The sequence below is a fragment of the Castor canadensis genome, chromosome 13, assembly GCF_047511655.1.
Source record: "Castor canadensis chromosome 13, mCasCan1.hap1v2, whole genome shotgun sequence".
Classification (NCBI taxonomy): domain Eukaryota; kingdom Metazoa; phylum Chordata; class Mammalia; order Rodentia; family Castoridae; genus Castor; species Castor canadensis.
In genome coordinates, this window is record NC_133398.1 from 49,954,386 (window position 1) to 49,972,876 (window position 18,491).

At 38.3% G+C, this 18,491-nt stretch overlaps 1 protein-coding gene across 1 annotated transcript in view; it reads right to left on the reverse strand.

Annotated features, from left to right (window-relative positions):
- Nucleotides 1–506: 506 nt before the first annotated feature.
- Mtap (methylthioadenosine phosphorylase) overlaps nucleotides 507–18,491 on the reverse strand; it is a 47,493-nt gene continuing 29,508 nt past the window's right edge. The window contains exons 5-8 of the mRNA XM_020186510.2: nucleotides 13,728–13,830; nucleotides 10,907–11,146; nucleotides 6,724–6,846; nucleotides 507–2,041 (exon numbers count right to left, since the gene is read on the reverse strand). Coding sequence (XP_020042099.1) covers nucleotides 2,003–2,041; nucleotides 6,724–6,846; nucleotides 10,907–11,146; nucleotides 13,728–13,830 — 505 coding nt within the window. The 3' untranslated portion in view covers nucleotides 507–2,002. The remainder of the gene's footprint in view (nucleotides 2,042–6,723; nucleotides 6,847–10,906; nucleotides 11,147–13,727; nucleotides 13,831–18,491) is intronic.

Genomic DNA, 18,491 nt, shown 5'->3' on the forward strand with positions numbered 1-18,491 from the left:
GTGTGATGAAACAATCCAACAAATGGGGCAAAATAGATTATGAAAGGCGTGATAGCCAGAGTAAAACTGCAGAAAGAGTTATGATAGTGGTTTTCAAATTGGTGTTTCCAGACTAGCAGCATCACTTATAACTTTTTAGAAATGCAAACTATCAGGCCCCACCCCCAAGACCAGGAATAACTCCATTTATTTGACAAGTCTGCAAATGAAGCTGCTAGAACGTACTACTGAATCAAGAAAAGTACCTCTCCAAATTGAAGAGAAATCTATTTTGTAAAGACAGCAAGACAAATGCCAATGTTTTTGCCTTGACATTCTCACATACCTACTAAGAACGAGGGAAACTAAGGTACTGAGTGTATCACAGTATGGTGAAAACAATCATGGGTTAGACCTGGAGAACACTGGTTCACATTTCTCAGGTTCTCCACAGATCTCTAATAACCAGAGTTGAAACCACTGCTTCAGGGAGTCAAAGAGTCATAATTATATATAGTCCAAATGGCAACAGTAGCACAGGAGAGTAACTGTTTATTTGTTTACAAATAGCAGCCTATTATCTTGGAGTCAATCTCATAGACACAAACATGTGACCTCACAGACTCTTTAAACAAAACATCCTGTATTCTGATTGTTCATGTATACTGTAGACCAGAAAAGGGAGAAATAATTCTGAGGGGGAAAAAAAAAAATATATATATATATATATATACCTTCCCATGAAAGAAAATTTAAGAAAACAAAAGAATTCCTATAAAATCAATGATAAAAAGTTTAGGGAAAAAGCTTTCATTCTTTTTATTAAAAAACAAAAATTACCAGCTCATGTAAAGTAACCTGTAAACTCATAAAAAGCAGTAGAAACAAGTATTAATTTAAAAAATGTCTGATACATATGTATCTAATTTTTGAAGCAATTTGACTTTTACACTACTTCAGTAGTAAACACACAGCTTTTCTTAGGCAGCTGTTGCAAACCCAAGTATTGTTCTGACTCTCTGGTCACCAATAATCCTTCTTTTTAAGTGAATAAAAATGTTAACTTTCCTAAATGACGCTCTTCTTTATGCTGTCATCTAACTTTTCTTTCATTACCAAAACTGTTTTCAAGAACTTGATCTTGAGAAGTCCATTTTTATTTTGTAACTTGACTATTTTATTACACTCCTATAGAAAAATGTGAAGATACAGAAAGACTCAAAGAAAATAAAACTGACCTATTATCCCTCTCCCAAATATAATCAAACATTATATATATTCCCTTCCAGTCTTTTTGTACATTACCACAGCATTTTAAAATTAGCACTGAAAAAGGCTTATGTACTTTTTCCTTTCATATTATAAAGTAACCATTTCTTTTGGACGTTAAATATTATATGAAAATATGATATTCACAATCAAGTTATAATTAAACTATAATTTACTGTTGGGTATTCAGATTATTTTGAATATTTGCTATTATAAGCAACACTACTAAACATTCCTTATTTGTAATTCTTTGTATATGTCTCTGGTAACTTTTTAAAGAGACATTCCTAGGAGTACTCAACAAAGTGCCTAAGAACTTTTAAGCCTCTGAAGCATCTTACCAAATTGTCCTCCAGAAAGATTGTGCTACTTTATGGTCACACCAGTAAACAGCCAGAGTCCCATTTCTTTCTTATATATTCCTTGGCAACACAGAAAACTGGATATTCCCACAATCTTTATTGTTGCAAATTTAACTGGGGGAGGTGAGAATGGTATCTTCTTGTTTTTCTCTCTAAAATGTGAGATTTTCCCATGTGTACTGGCATTTGTTTTTCTTCTGTGTCCTGAAGCAGTCCAACTCTTTTGAATGGGAGTTTTTAATATAAGCAATATCTTGTCTTTCTTACCACATGTTCTTCTTTTGAAGGTAAGCACATGAAAGCTACACGTCTTTCCCATTTTATTTTTTCTCCAGGTTAAGCAAAATGACTAGAAGTAGAAAGTCTTCTTTTCTTGTTGGCAGCCATGCTATTTAATGTCTTGGTAACAAAACAGAAAACTGGGCCATATTCTGAAAGGAAGAAAGTAGGTAGAGATGACAAGTGCTGCAGGCACTAGTTATCTGGGTTGCTTGCTTTAACAGATGAAAAAACAACAAAAAACCTCCAGATTTTGATTTTTGTGGATTAGAGTGAGGACTGATGGACAAACTCTTTTTTTTCTTTTTGGGGTGGGGGTTATTTCAGGATGGTAATTGTGTCCTTTTGATATGCCCCATTGTTCTTTATGTACCTACTTGCCTTTGGGATGACAAGGTGTCCCCAGGTTCATCTTCTACTTTCCTGACCCAGTCCTGGAATCAATTATTTCTCCAAGAAGCCCTGGCTCATTTTAGTGAATAAGCATATTTAGAAATCAAGCACTGGGTATACAAGATATGCTTTTAGCTCTTAGATTATCATTGTTCCTGGGAGCTCTCAGTAGACTATGATAAGGAATATGTGAATATAGATCCATTGATCCAGAGGCTGATTTACATCTCTATTTTTGCTCTTCCACTTAGTCTATACCTACAGATACTACTTGATTCACGATGGTATTACATCACAACAAACCCATCATAAACTGTCATACTCCCAATCTCCAAATGTGCCTGCTAGGAACACAGTGCACTGTAAAGTGCAGTGATCTTGTGTCTGACTGGGAGCTTCATCTTACTGCTACTGTCCAGTCTGGCTTCAGAGAGTATTATACTGCCTATAATGAATCTGGGAAAAGATCAAATTAAAATTGAATGCCTATCACTTTTGTACTATCAAGCTGAAAAACCACAAGTTAGGGACAGTCTGTATACTAAAAACCGTGATTTCACACTGATACTTTAGATTTTTATCTTGGCTTCCTTCTAACTTTCCCTCCTGCCCTTCTGGTAACTCCTTTGTCCCTAAGGTGAGAAGCATTGATCCTATTATACTCAGTATATTTACATATTTGACTGTGCATAGTCAGTCTCTTTCCATTATTCCCACGAGGGTTCCTTGTCACCTCATCTGCCTGACTCACCATGGTAGCGACTCCCTGTCCAGCTTAGGGTCACTGTGGCATCCCCTGAACCTCTGGTGCAAATGCTAACCTTGCTTGGCCTGACCTAATAGTTTTTAGATGAAATTTTTCATAAAAGGAAGGAAAAAAAAAAAAAAAAAGAAAAGAGGCAGAGTGAAAAAACAAAACCCCACCTGAAACCCCTCACTTGCCTGTGATGGGAGGTCACCCTTCTTTCTTGCAGGCCTCAGGATATCAGACAGTTGAATGACCCTGCTGTGCTCAGCCTTCCTCCCTACTCCACTCTGCACCTTAGTCTCCTCAGTGAAGTGAAGATGACCACAGCATCTACCTCTCTCCTTTTACTCTCTGGCAGCACCCCCCAAGTCTTCCCAGTTCAGCATCCTGGGCACCCATTTCCAATCCCACTATATAGCTGTGAGAATCCTGATATGTTGGGCCTTGAATGGAGGGCAGAGCAGACCCTGGTCCTTGCTCCTGGCTATAGCAGATCTGAGCTGAGTCCATGGCTACCTGGTGCCCCACCTGCCAATGTGCCAGTGGAAGGACTGGGCTTTGCCTCAAAGGGATTTCCTACCTTCTTCAGATATGGGTAGAGTGGGGCCCTGGATGATTTTCTGGAGCAGGGTTGCACGCCTTCCTTCCTTCCACAGCCCTATCATCATAGGGAAGGATCTCAGGGTAGGAGGTCCCTGAGCATTTGGACTTCCCAGAGAGTAGCCCTTACCCTTTCTGCTGGCCTGAGTCCAGGTTCTGGCTGTGTAGAGGCCTGCAGCTCCAGGATAATTGTGAATCAGAAGACCAATTATGCTTGGTAAAATTTGCTCTGTGCTGCCTCCTCTGCCTGACATACCTAAGGATTAATAGTTGGCACTCAGTAAACTAACTATGAATATTCACCTTCATTTATGTTTCATGGCCTTTGCTCCTGGAGGCCTGAGGGACTGCTATAGCTCTAGCCCCATTATAGCTCTGACAGATTACACTCTTGGCTTGTGAGCTGCTGGAAGCACTCCCACCTATCCATAAACACTCACTGGGGGGCAGGACCCAGCAAGTCATGTGCTGCTAACTAGGGAGCTACTGGGGCATAGAGAGTGAGAGGATAGATTCTTTACATAGGACATGAAGCTTGCAGCATGGCTCATTTCAGAACTCAGGAGCCAATGATTCTGATGACAGTCCCAATCAGAGGGAGGGTGAGGAGTTGTGAGCAGCTGGGTTCCTGGCGGGACATACACCTTCAATAAATTCTCCAGATCAATTTTCATGTTTGCCAACATTTAAAAATCACTAACCAGATGTGAGACTTTAGGTACAACTTTTTTTTTTTTTAATACCAGTACTGGAGTTTGAACTCATGGTCTTGTGCTTGCTAGGCAGGTGCTCTACCATGAGTCACTCCTTCAGTTTTTTTTTTTTTTTAAATAGGGTCTCACACATTTATGCCTGGGCTAGCAGCGACTGTAATACTCCTATTTATACTTCCCTCCTAGCTGGGATAACATGCATGCACCACCATGTCCAACTTTCATTGGTTGAGATGGGGGTGGTGTCTCAAGAATTTCTTGACTGGGCCAGCCTTGAACTGCAAACCTCCTGATCTCCACCTTCCAAATAGGTAGGATTACAAGTGTGAGCTGCTGTACCTGGCAGGCACAACTCTTAATGCTTGGTTCATGACTTTCCTTTCCTATAAAATGAGGTTAAAAAGGCTTCTCAAAGGACTGTTCTGATAATCACTCACTTTCACCCACTTTACATGCTGGGTTCAGCCCTTATCATAATCTCCCTGTGGAAAAAAATATAATCAAAATTTTAATGTGTCTGAATGGGTCTTTATCATTATGGGAAGTCTTTGGGAAGCTAAACCAGAACTTGACATAGAAGGCATACAGTGTTTCTGAAGTGAACTAGTGAGTAATAAATGATGTACATTTCAGTGCTTAGAAGATGAAATACTATCCAGAATAAGGGATTATTAAGTGTTCCTTAATACTCCAGAATGGAGGCCACAATACTCAATTTTGTCTGTAGCAGCAATTCCTCATTTTTTAAGTGTCTTTGAAGAAAACTATACATACTAACTAACCCTCTTCACAATGCCACAATTTCATAAACTTCCCCAAAACAACATCGATTACTGTCATCCAAGCATTTTCACTTAGGAAATTATCTTCAAATTCGAGACCTTGGTAGAAGTGGGTTTAGCTGAAGAGCCAAAATCTCCCACCTCTATTCCACCCTGCAGGTAACACTGGCTCTGTAGCAGCAAACATGAGCGACACTTCCAGCAAACCACCATGTGATTCTTACACACTATAGTTGTGCTGCCCAACTGCTTTATACTCAGTGTACTCAGCTAAACGTAACTGGTTTTAAAGCCTGTTTTTCATTTAAACCAACGCTCAAAAATTTGCAGGATTTTTTTGTTTTCCTTTTCATCATAGAGAATAATAATAAGGGCTTCCTGTATTTCAACTAGGATAAAAATACTTCACAGGGGAAAGGGACTATCATTTATTCATTAAATACCATTTACGTGCTAGGTATACAGTGTTGAAACTAACAGATGTGTTTCCTCGAAGGGAAGGGAGATCATGAATTCTATCTTCCTGACTCTGCCAGGCGTGGGTGAGTAACTGTAGTCACAGTGGTGTGCTGGAGCCTGTTGCACTAGCTTGCAAGTGCTGCTTCCCACCTTCACAGTAACTTCTTGTTGGTAGTTTCAAATTAGCTATGCTAGAGCATTTATACCAAGTAAATCAGCAAGCATTATAAATCACTTATGACCACATAGTGTCCTCATCACACTAAAAATGTGGTTCTCATTCCTGAGCTCCATGGTGGTAATTCAGGTAAGGAGGGCCTCCATCAACCTTTCAAATCCTCTTTCATCTATTGTCATAAGACAGAATATAGGTATGCTCTAGCAGACTAAGATATACCCTGTTTTTTGGCAGTACAGGGCCTTGCATTTGCTAGGCAGGTGCTCTACCACATGAGACACATTCCCAGCCCTAATACATACCCCCTTTAGATACCAACAGAAGGTAGAAACCGAACAATGTTGTTAATCAAGAGAATCACAAAATGTCCGAATAAAAATCATGCACTTTAACCTTAGCTGCCAGCTTAAATTATATTCTGGGAATTAATACTAGACGTGGAAAGCTATCAATCTGCATCCTGCCTTATGATTATCAATTACTGTCTTAGTTTGATGCAACATTGACCATAAGCAGATATTCCCTGGCACCATTTTTGTGCTATGTTAAAGTTTTGGCCTTAATGGTTCACCACCATTTTGAATGAATTTACCAAAATAAAAATAGTTCTGAAAACAATGTAAGCAGTATGTAGAGGACACACTGTCAATCTTCTGCAGTAAAAGTAAGGATACATTCCAGTACAACTTCAAGAATATGGGACACTAGATGATACAACTAAATCTCCTGACCTCAGCCTCCAGTGGTCTTTCATCATCAGCCAGAAAATACGATTGCTCAATCTCACAAGTGGTTGGTAGAGTTGGTATAGCAGTAAAGGCATAAAAATTTCTTGAAATGCACAAAATACTTGAGCAGATAGACCAAAGGTAAAAATGCAAGTAAGAGGGAAAATAAAAAAAAAAAAAAGCAGCTGAGTTTTTATAGAAGTGTCTGCTTCGAGATGGCTGAGAACACTTACCTTCAGGTTATGGAGAGTTTCTGACCATTCCATTGACCCTATCTGAGGTATGGTAGTGAGCAGTAAACTTTTGGCTTTATTGGCATTTTCTTTCAGGGTCTTTAAAACCCGGTCCACTGAAACCTAGAGACATAACAGCACAGCATTTTACTAGAATTTAAAAGCCTATTGCTTTGCAAATAACATTTTCCTGAGTTCCAACCTTGCTATGGGATGAATGTATCTTTATCAAATTCATCTGTTGAAATCTAACCCTCAATGTGACAGATTTAGGAAATGGGACATTTGGGAGGTGATTCTGTCATAAAGACAGTGTCCTCATGAATGGGATCAGAGGTCACAGAGAGCTCCCTAACACCAGACGTCCGTAAAGAAGTGGGATCCCACTGGACACAGAATTGGCCAGTGGCTTGATCTTGGACTTTCCAATCTCTAGAACTGTGAAAAATAAACCTTTTTTGGTCTAGAAGCTATCTGGTCTGTGGGATTTTCTGCTAGAGCAGCCCAAAGAGACTAAGACAAATCTGACCTATAGAGTCTATTTATTCTAAATTCAATCCCTTGAGTTCAAACACTGCATTTATCAAGATGATTTTAGTCCTAGGGGAGAGGTCTTAGAGAAACCCAATGGTACCTCTGAAAAGTACTGACAGATTTCAATATGGTGTCTGAGAAAGTATATCCGACATACAATGGGTTAGCATGGTCTAAAAGTAAAGCTGTTCTCCCCATTCACAGTAGAATAAGTTCCAGTCTTAAAACTGTTGCTACATTGGATAACTAAATAAAAGCAGTACTTTCTCTCAAGAAAGGTATTCTAACTAATAAAGAAGAACCTCATGGAACCAATGTATCACCATTTTAATGAATCTTAAAAGCTAAATTAATGAATTAGCTACTAACATCACAAACTAATCAACCAGCCAACCAAACAAAAAAACTCCAAATAAAAAATCCCACTCATTTTGTGTATCCAGATGGAAAAACAAAACATTTATTTATGATACCTGAATTTTATCAACTATATATAGCTACCAACTTACAGAAACTAGAGGATAAAGAAACCCATTAAAACTATTTTTTAAGGAGCTTTCAATGATTCATACTGGGGGAACTCAATAGACCTTGGTTTTGTTTTTTTAGAAAATTTTGTCTTTTTTTTTTTTAAGACAGGTTTCACTACGTAGTCCAAGCTGACCTTGAACCCACAAAACTTCTGCCTCTGCCTTGTAAGTCCTGGGATTACGAGCAAGTGTACATTATACACATGCTAGAAAAGTTGCAGGAAAAAAGTCATTTATGACATTTAACTGGAAACTAGAATTTTGTTCGGATGTATGTATTAATTATTGTTAGAACATAATTTAGTACTGTTATTTTAGAACTCTCTGAAATGTTTCTGGATTAAAGTCATGGGAGGGAGGTTAGATGAAATGTGATCGGTCATAACTGACATCATCATGGTTAAGGCTGGATGTGGAGACACCTGGATGCTTATACTGTTGTCCACTTTTGTATATGACTGAAACTGCTTCATGAGGGAAAGCTGGAAACAAGTGAATATAAAACTGACCCCTGGGGCAGAATACTTGTCATGCTTCACTATGCTTAGAGGAAGTCTACTGTTAAGATGATTCTATCTTTCTAACTGCTTAAGTGTAAGTCCAGATGGTTCCCACAACATAGATGTGCTTAGACAAAAATAAGCCCCATCGCAGAGGGAAGTTCCTATTACTATGTGACACAAAGTGGTGGCCAGCTGGGCATTTGCCAAATACACGCAAAGGCATTGTTTCAGCTAAGTCATTAAATGCAGGGACATAAAGTGTCCAGGAGATTGACCTTATTTTTACTTATTCCCATATACTTTTCCTGTGACTGATATATCTGCATAGACCCTGACTTCTCTTTTCTTTGTTCTTGCCCTCTTGGGCTCCACCCAAAATGCCCTTCCTACTAACCTGTGACTCACAGCAGAAATTTAACGCTCTGTTCAAGGTCCAGCTCAAACCTTAAAAGTTATGTTCTTGGCAAACTTTGTTACTACTCCCTTTCCCCCCACTCCAGTGTGGTTACCATCTTCCTATGAGCTTACTGTTCTACATGTACTACTTACTTTAATTCTCCCAGAGATCCTTCAAGGTCGGAATAATAACTGAGTAACTCCTACCCTCAACTCCATTACCTGGCTTCATCCCACAGAAGAGTGAACAGGATAAGTACATTGCAGAGTGCCACAAAGAAATAGGGCAATTAAAATTGGGAGTGGGTTTAAGCAACTCTAGAAGCTTCTTGCCATGCGAGGCAGCACATTTGGTTTAAAGCACAGTGACACACATGGCTGGCTGAACTGATGTTATTTTCACGTGTGTCTTTCTTGTGGTATTTACCGTATTTGACTTCATGTCTTTCCTCTTACACAGAGCTGTTTTTCTGCTTTTGAATGAAGTAGCTCTGACTGACTGCTCTCCAACCTCTTCTGCAAAGAAGATGTATGTTTTGAGACCGAGCAGAAAGCTACAGGCAGGAAACAATTAGCTCTCAGGAAGTGGCAAGGGCTTAAGTTTCCTAAAAATTGGAAGCATCTTCTTAACATTATGAGGCTGGACTGTCCCTTAGGTTACAAAACTGCCAAACCAACTACCATGGTGTGACTTAAGTCGGTATTTGCAAATCTCTTACATAAAAGGTATCCTGGTACTTAGCAATAGTGTATCACCCCAAGGAATCAGGATAAAGCATTCATTAAAAACAAAAAATCTGGGTTCATCTATGTCCCAAAACACTGTACACATGGACAAAAGATGGCAAGAATATCTAACCTTGTTTTATGCGAAACTGGGTATGAAATAATCAACTCTTTGACACAATGGTTAGAGCCTCTTTGGAGAAAGAGTCACCTCCCCTAAATGTGCTCAATCACCCTTATATATCTTCCTTCAAAATTCTTTCACTGTAGTTTTGTACCTTTCTATATTTTAAAATGACAAATGATTTTGTTTAAACTTTTCTTCCCAAGTAAAACGTAAGAAATGAAGAGGGGAAGGAATATTAGATTAAAAGACTTTGGAGGCATATCATTAACATATAATGTATGGATTATAAGAGATCCTGATTTGAAAATTATGAGATCAGAAAGAAAATGTAAAAAGTCTGGATATCTGATTATAGTAAGAAAGTCATTTTCTTAGTACAATAATGGTGTGTGTCTATGTTTTGTTTTTGTTTGGTTTTAACTAAAAGAGGACTTTAATAAAAATATTTATTTCAAAATGAGGGCACGGGAGGGAGAAATAGGTAAGGGTATGGATAATTATAGAAGGTGGCTAATGGGTTTCATGATGTTTAAGGTTTTCCAAAATGAAAATGTTCACTTTGGAAGCCTCACCTCAGAGTTCCAGTGTCCTCAAATTCTAGCTGGACTTGCTAGAATTGTTTTCCCTGAATAACACCCTGAATTGACCTTGAACCTGAAATCTTTAACTGTAGTGCATGGCCCTGCTATAGCTCAGCCCCTGCCCCTATCTTTTAGTTACTCTCAACTCCTTTCAATCATGCCCTTCTTTCTCATCACACTTAAAAGAAGCACTTTCAGACTTCAAGTACTTGATTTGGTCAATTGGATAGGTACTTTTGTATCTCACAGTGTTTCTTCATATGCTTTAGTTTTCTTATACCAGTTTGTTTAACCTCTACTCTCCTTAAACACAATCTGGCTCTTTGAGGATTTTTTTATTTGTTGTTTCATTCTTATGCTGAGCACAGCATCCAGCTATGGTAGGCTAAACAGATAGGGACAGTCTTCTTCCCAGGAAGAGGCAATCTTTTTTCCCTCTTGAAAATAAGTGCAATAAATGTAACATAGTACAAGGAAATTATAATCAAAATATATCTTTATCCTTAAATTAAAGCTCAACTCTCAATGATTACTAATGCATCTACATGCCTAGAATGTACTCTTTCGCTATTGATTCTTGAACAAAAGAGTCCTTTTTTTTCTAAAAAGATCTTTGTTCTTATCTTCCAGTGGGATCTATAGACAATATGTGGTAATACCTAATGACAACCTAACTTTGCAGAAAGGCTCTATCAGAAACAAATGCAAAATAAATAGTTAAGAGCTCTCTTAATGGCTCAAGACACTCAAACCCACACCACATGCTCAGAAGAGAATTCCACCTACTGCTTCTTCATGCTCCTTCCAGCAATCATAATCTGTTGCCATGGCAATGCTTGCATAGCAAATTCCAGCCTCCTTAGCAAGAATCACCTCTGGAACAGTGGTCATATTAATAATATCCGCCCCCCAGGTGCGGAACATGAAGCTTTCTGCCCGGGAGCTAAAACGAGGCCCCTCAATTGTGACCACTGTCCCCTTTGAGTGGCAGCGAAGTCCTAGCTTCTTAGCAGTCTCTATGAGGACCTAAAAAAAGGAAAACCAAAAGCTCAAAACATACAAATATATGCAGAGTATGAAAATTTATTTTTTCCTAATGTTTAGTAAATTCATTGCATACTTTTTTGGTTTTTTTTGACTATATTGCCCTCAAGAGAGAACCCAGAAGACCACAGAAAAGTATTATCTAACCCTGTACATCTATACAATCCTTTCTTCTCCCAGACTTTGCACATAGAGCTCACAGCTACAAGAGCAAACATGAGACATCTCTGCACCAGATGTTCTACGTGCTTTACTACTATTCACTTTTTAACAACTTTAGGAGACTAAGATAGGCTATGAATTCTGATTTGAGCCTTAGCTCTTGATCTTTTAGGCTCAGTTAAGAGGCGTCTCATCACTCATGTCTCCTTAAAGAGTTGTGTTGCGTTTTATTCCCTAAGCTTCTGAGAAATTAATGTTGAATTCTGTTTTATATTGAAACTGTTCCCTTTGGGAAAGCTTTGTTTTGGTTAGAAAGTGATTTCTCTTGCCTGTTGTCACTCCAAGCACATAGGATGAAATTAGAATGAGTTTGTATATAATTTTTCTGTCCAAGAATAAATTTATCTTAGCATTTCTTTAATGTAAGGTCACACACAAGTTTTTAGGAAGTTTTACCATTTTGTCCACTGTTTTAATTAATAATGAACATCTATCTTCAGGTTATTAATTGTTTTCATTTTTTTCTTAGCCTTTGCTAAGATCCCTCCTCCCCCCTTGTTTTGAGTATTTTTTTTTTTTCTTGGTGGTACTGAGGTTTAAACTCATGGTTTCACACCATCTAGGTAAGCACTCTATGACTTGTATCACATTCCCATCTCTTTTTGCTTTAGCTTTATTTTTCAGAAACGGTCTCACACTTTTGCATGGGTCTGGGCTTGGAACATGATCCTCCTACAGCCTCCCATATAGCTGATATGTCCTACCATACCTAGCTTTTAACATCCCCTTTTAATTAATGGGAATAATAATACTGGGTAATTCAGAGTGTGAAGAGATTAAAGATTAACTAAGGTAAGGTATATAGTAGCACAGAATTGTGCTGGGACTATTATAGGCATTTATGTATATGCTAAACTGGTCCTTTAATGATTATTAGCACTGGCAGCTTCTACACATTTATCAAATAATTGGCAAAGGTCCCTGGGATATCAGATATATAAAATGAAATGACTCAAAGTCAAAAGAAGGTGCCAAAAGAGTCCTAAGTTTTACCTGCACGTGGTCTTAACCACATAAGCAAATTAACCTAACATTATTTCCTTACAAATAGGTCATACTATACCATGGCAACTGGAAAAAGAATTTTAACAAGAGACTTGGCAACCCCAAAGAACCATGACAAGCAGTGGAAAATGAGCGGTTCATTATACATCGTATTTATTATATAAATACTGAACGTAAGATCTCATTTAATTAAAACTTTTCCCTAAAGAGTTGGCTATAAATGCAAGGGTCCAAAATATCTATCTCCTCTCCCCTCTCTTTTTTTCAAAGTTAAAGCAACCAACCTAGTCCTGCCTTCATGAAGTGTCTTCAAAGAACAATGGAGCTATACATGTTTTGGATAAACTTCAAAGTGCTGCTAGACATGTGTAAAGAAAGATCATAGCCACTATGCACCACTGGCCTGTGACAGGTTAAATCTTCACCATCACCCTGGGAGGCAGATATCATAACTGTGAGGAGGAGGAAAATGAGACTTATGTGTTGACCCAAATGACAGACACTGGGGGGGCCTCACCAATTAAACCAGAACCTTGTACTCCCACTAGAATAGATAACAGCATCTTAAGGTATAAGAAAAAAAAAAAAAAAAAAACCAAAACAAAACAACAATAACAACAAACCACAGAGTAAGAATTCAGTTCTGAGGTTAAGATGATTTCACTTGCTTGTGTTGGGTAATCACAGATGTACTGAAGTCACCACAGTCCTCACAAAGGGACTAAGAGTACTAGATGACCAGGCTAAATCTATTTAATGTCTCAGGACTTTTAGATTATCTCCTGAAATGATCAGGTAACAGATGTACATTGTACAAAACATAAACAGTGCAAAAAGATGTTGTTTTGGAAAAGTATTTCTCCCATCTTTCATAGGAATCCAATTCATCTCTCCAAGCACTGTTACAAGGTTTTAGCTTTCTAGAAATACTCTATTTGCTTCTAAGTATTTATATACTTATCTCTATATACACACAGATTCGTAACACAAATGGTAGTATATGGTACAACCATTGTGCATCTTGCCTGCCACTTGACAATTCATTGTGACAATTCTTCTTCATGAGTATATGAAAGATATGCTGGTATTGAAAGCAAAAGTTATCCTGACAGCAAAACTGAAACATGAAAAAAAGATAGGTTGCAACTTTGAGTGCTCTGGCGTACAACGATGGAGAGTATTATTAGTAGAGGGAAAGAACTCTTCCTAAGACCTTTAATACAAAGCAAACTCGAGGGACAAAGAGGGCCCACTTTCTCAGCCAACTGATCTAACTGAGACACCACCTCAAGCCTTTATGCTGTATTCTGGTACACCTTCCAGAAAGACTACAAACCTCTCTCGTTTTAGGGCAAAATGGTTCAGCCATTGGAATATGGCACACTCCTCTGGAACAGGAGTGACTTCCATCATAGAAGGTCTGAGGCCTTATGGAGGTCCTACAAAAACAAAACAAAACAAAAGGTTTTTGATTTTTTTTCTTTTTTAAAGCCACTTCTCCATCCTCTGAAGACTGGTGAACTAGGTCTAGGCAACATCTTGGTCTTCATTCCAGAATCAATAGCAGCTGTGAATAAGATGAAGGCAATTGTTATAAAGTAGCTTCAAGATGCTATGCGATGGGGCTTTTCAGGCTCTGGACCTGTGGCAACGTGCTCCTCAGTAGGAATTAAAGTGTGACCATCTGGAATTGTGAATACAAGTCAACCATGGGCCCAGGGCGGGCAGGTAAACAGTTATGAAGTCAATATAAAAATATTTCACCAGCACAGATGCAGAAGATTACATATACCCATGGCGCAGATTCCCAAATTCCCAAAATTTTGTCAAACTTGCTTTGTTAGCTTTCTCATGGTTGCAAATCCTAAGCTTTAACTCAGACCATATCCAAATCTCTCTGATGTCATAAAAAACTTTGTTAGATTTAGGGTCCAAACAAGGTCTTTACCTTGCACTTGACTGCCATGTCTCTAAATTAAGAGTAATTTCTGCCTTTATTTTAATAGGCCATCGATCCATTTAAGAAGCTGTCCACATCTGGGAATTTGTCTCTTGCTGCATTGTTTAGCTTGTTCCTCTACTAGTTACCACTCTTAAGTCTTTTAGTTCAAGTTTTTTGGTAAACGCTTTTCTTTTTTTAGTTAATGGGGTTGAACTCAGAGCTTCATGCTTGCTAGGCAGGTGCTCTACCACTTGAGCCATGCCCCTAGCCCTTTTTGTTTTGGTTATTTTTAAGATAAGAGTCTCACTTTATGCACAGTCCAGCCTTGATTGTGATTCTACTATTCATGTTTTCCAGCATAGTTGGATGACAGGCACACACCCCCACATGCCCTGCTTTTTATTGGTTAAGATGAGGTCTCACAAACTTTTTGTCTGGGCTAGCCTTGAGCCAAAATCTTCCCAAGTAGCTAGGATTATGGGCTTGAGCCATGGCTGGTAAAACCAGCCAGGTTTTTTTGAACTTAGAATAGGGGCTAAAATTAACCCAGTGTCCAAGTAATTTAGAAATTCTTATCAGAAGTTTTCACAAGAAAGCTGTGGTTTTTTGAAACTTTTTACAAATATTAATTTTTTTTTTTGAACTTGAATTCATGGGTATATCAAGAAAGACCATCCCATCTTTTCTACAGAGGAGGACAGGGAGGGACAGGACAAGGGAAAGCCATCAGGCAAGGTAGATAATCTGATGTCATCTTCTGTGGTGGGAGCGTGGGGGACAGAATTGAGAATTCATTTTACTAGTCCCCTTTACACAGATGGTATGTCTACCAACCAAAATTAACTGGCTATTTTCACTCTACTACATACTACACAGTGACACTAGCTGGCACCAAAGTCACCTCACTTGGAGCTGAGACTTAATACTCTGGAATAATGAGAACCCTGTCCTTATCCTTCTAATTCATTAAGCCTATGTGTCTCTGGCAAAGGCCAAGTTAACCCAAAGCATTTCCAGATTTCCAGCTGGACACAAATAACAGGACAAATGACTGCTCCATCCTGTGTCAACAGATGCTTTTCTGTTTGAAAGAATGATCAAGAAAATGGTGTCACATCCTCACCTCCAACTCAGCCTTCATTTCAGTCTTCAGTGAGTCAGGTATTAGCAACATTTCAACTTGTGATTATGAAAGCAGGGTTACAAAGACATTCAGTGGCTATACCCCAAGGAGGTCCATGCAGTAACACTCTATCTACTACTGCTACTACTACTACCACCACCACTACTGCCTCTCCCCACACCTTTGCTTTGTTACTCTTATCTTTGTTTTGAACTTTTTAAAGTTAAGGAATAACATGTATTACATTTTGCTTTATGTTATATACATGTGATACTTGCTGACTACTGTCTTAATTCCTTCTTTCAAGTAGTGGATCATTTCACATTTTTCTCTGTAAACACAGGTTCCTGATCACTAGCTCTACGGCTCATGGTAAATGGCTCATCTTTTTGATTCTCCATTTTCCAATCATAAGACAAGTCCTTCTCTCATATATTTATAAAGGCGTAAGGAGGATGAAACTGAGATGTCCTTTATCTTGGCACATATCTTACTAAGTATAATAATTTACAATGTACAATTAATTCAGCCTGTCAAATGCAGCCTCTTCCCCCTGCTCCCCTCCCTTTTATTTGCCATCCTGAGTAAAGCCACAAAAGGATTTCTTCTATTTAAGAAATAGGTTACCATTATTTCTAGTAACACTTCACAAATCTAAGCTACCAATAAGAGCACGCTTCATGAAGTTTATTTGTATATTATTTGCATCATACATTTGCTTTGTGTATAAGTTATATAATTAGATGTATTAGCATGTATTATATGTTAACATATTACATATTAGTGTATGTAATAATGTATGTGTACTGAACTATCATATGTTAACTATACATGTTATACTTGAGAAATTAAAATACACATTGTGAGTTCAAAACAACAACAACAAAAAACCCAAGATGTTCTGATAACCCACAGCAGATTAGCCCTAAGGTCTGGGCCAGACACAAGGAGGTATCAGCACCAGTTTGAGGCTTCAGAGCATTAACCCTAGAGAGGAAGGGGCCCCAGGGAGGAAATGAGGGCATTCAAACCACTGTTTTGCTATCCTGTCAGGATACTGGAAAGGGAGCTACAAGTACGAAATGCTTCTTTACAGTCTGCCTACTTTTTTGTGGTGCTCTGTACCACTAATTTAAGTGTCAACACATTCAGTGAAATGTTTAATGACTGAAACCTAAATCCCTATAAACAGCAATCTATCTGTGCAGCATCTGTACAAAATAAGGCATTGTTAATGCTGAACGAAATTTTGACCAAGAGCAACAGAATTTATAATCACAGTTGGGGAGAGTGGATGACATCTCCAAAAGAAATTCCATAATGAAATGAGCCTAATTCTAGGAGCACCTGCTCTCCTCGAGGGTCTTTAATCAGAGAAACTGGAGCTTTACAACTGAGCCAGAAGCCTGGAATAAACTTGTCAGGTGCATCCCAAAAGTGAGGATCTGACTAAGCTGGCAGGTTCACTTTCAATTTCCAGCCAAAATAGCTTTTTTTATATTTAAAATTGTAGTTCAACCTTTGGCTGATTTCTGAATGACACAGAATTTAATTTTTGTCCCTGAATTTAATTTTACCACTGAATGTGTATCTTGGGCAAATTACTTACTTTCTCCAAGTTCTTTCTTTATATGGTATGAGCAACATTCTCATTGCTGGGGTCTGAAGGCTTATGTGCCCTCCCCAAGTCTTTCTATGTTGAAATCATAACCCCTAAGGTGATATTAGGAAAGTCATAAGGGAAGAGTCCCAATGATTGGTATTAGTGCCTTTATAAATGAGAACCCAGAAAGCTAGCTAGTACCTTATTCTATGTGAGGACATTAAGAAAGTACTAAGAAATCAAGTCTTCACTAGCCACCAGATCTGATGACAATTCTTCATGTACTTCTCAGCCTCCAGACTGAGAAATTTGTTGTTTAGCAGCAATCCATTCTATAATAGTCTATTATGTAGTCTCAACAAACTGTTTTCATTTGAAAATGAAAAGAAAGCTGTAAAAACCTCCAGTGATTGTATTTCAAAAGACTGTGATGCGGTAATATCTCTCCAAAACGTCCATATGCTAATCTCCAGAACCTGATTATTTTACCTTATATAGCAAAGGGAAACTGAGGTATCAGACAGAATTAAGGCTGTTATGAAACTGACTTTAAAACAGGAAGATTATTCTGGATTAACTATGTGGGACCAATGTCATCACAAAAGTTTTTACGTGTGGAAGAAGGAAGGACAAGAGTGAACATCAGTGTGATGAGGGAAGAACTTTATCTATTATTGTTGGCTTTGAAGCTGGATGGAGGCCATGAGCCAAGGAATGCTAGGAACAAGGGGCAAGGAAATGGATTCTACCCTAAGCCTCTAGAAAAAAAAAAATCTATCCCTGCCTTCAATTTTTTTTCTTCTTAGACAAGTGAGACTCCTAATCTATAGAATCATAAGATACAAATTTGTATTTTTTAAGCCACTAAGTTTGTAAATGTTTTTTTATAGCAGCAATAGGGAGCTGATATATATGCTTCTGTGGCTTTAGATAAGATCAACCCAGTGATGGCTTATATAGTAGTAAAGAACTGCTGGAGGTCTGCCCCCTACTCTTGCTTCAATCAGTAAATCCTTTAGAGCAAAGCTAAGAGACTAATTTTACCTTCCAATTACCTTAGGATTCCAATGTAAAAAATGGTTTCAGGGACTGACTGATCAGGTCACTGGAAAAGTCATTCTGATTTCTCTGCATTTCAGTTATATCAGCTTCCTTAAATTCAAAATAGGAATAAAGTCAATTACTTCGTATGGTCTATGTAAGGACATGGAATGAGAACATGGTACAAGTGCTTAGCATTAGTAACTACTGCTCATGGAAAATCTTGCTTTGTACATCTCTTCTGCCAACCCAGGAGTATGAGACTTTGATGGGCTTCAAGTCAGGGATATCCCCAAAATTGCTTGAGGTTACCAAGTAGGGAAGTATGTTTTAAAAAAAGTTAATGCATGAACAAATGGAGAACTGCCCATGGAAAAGTGAAGGATGAATA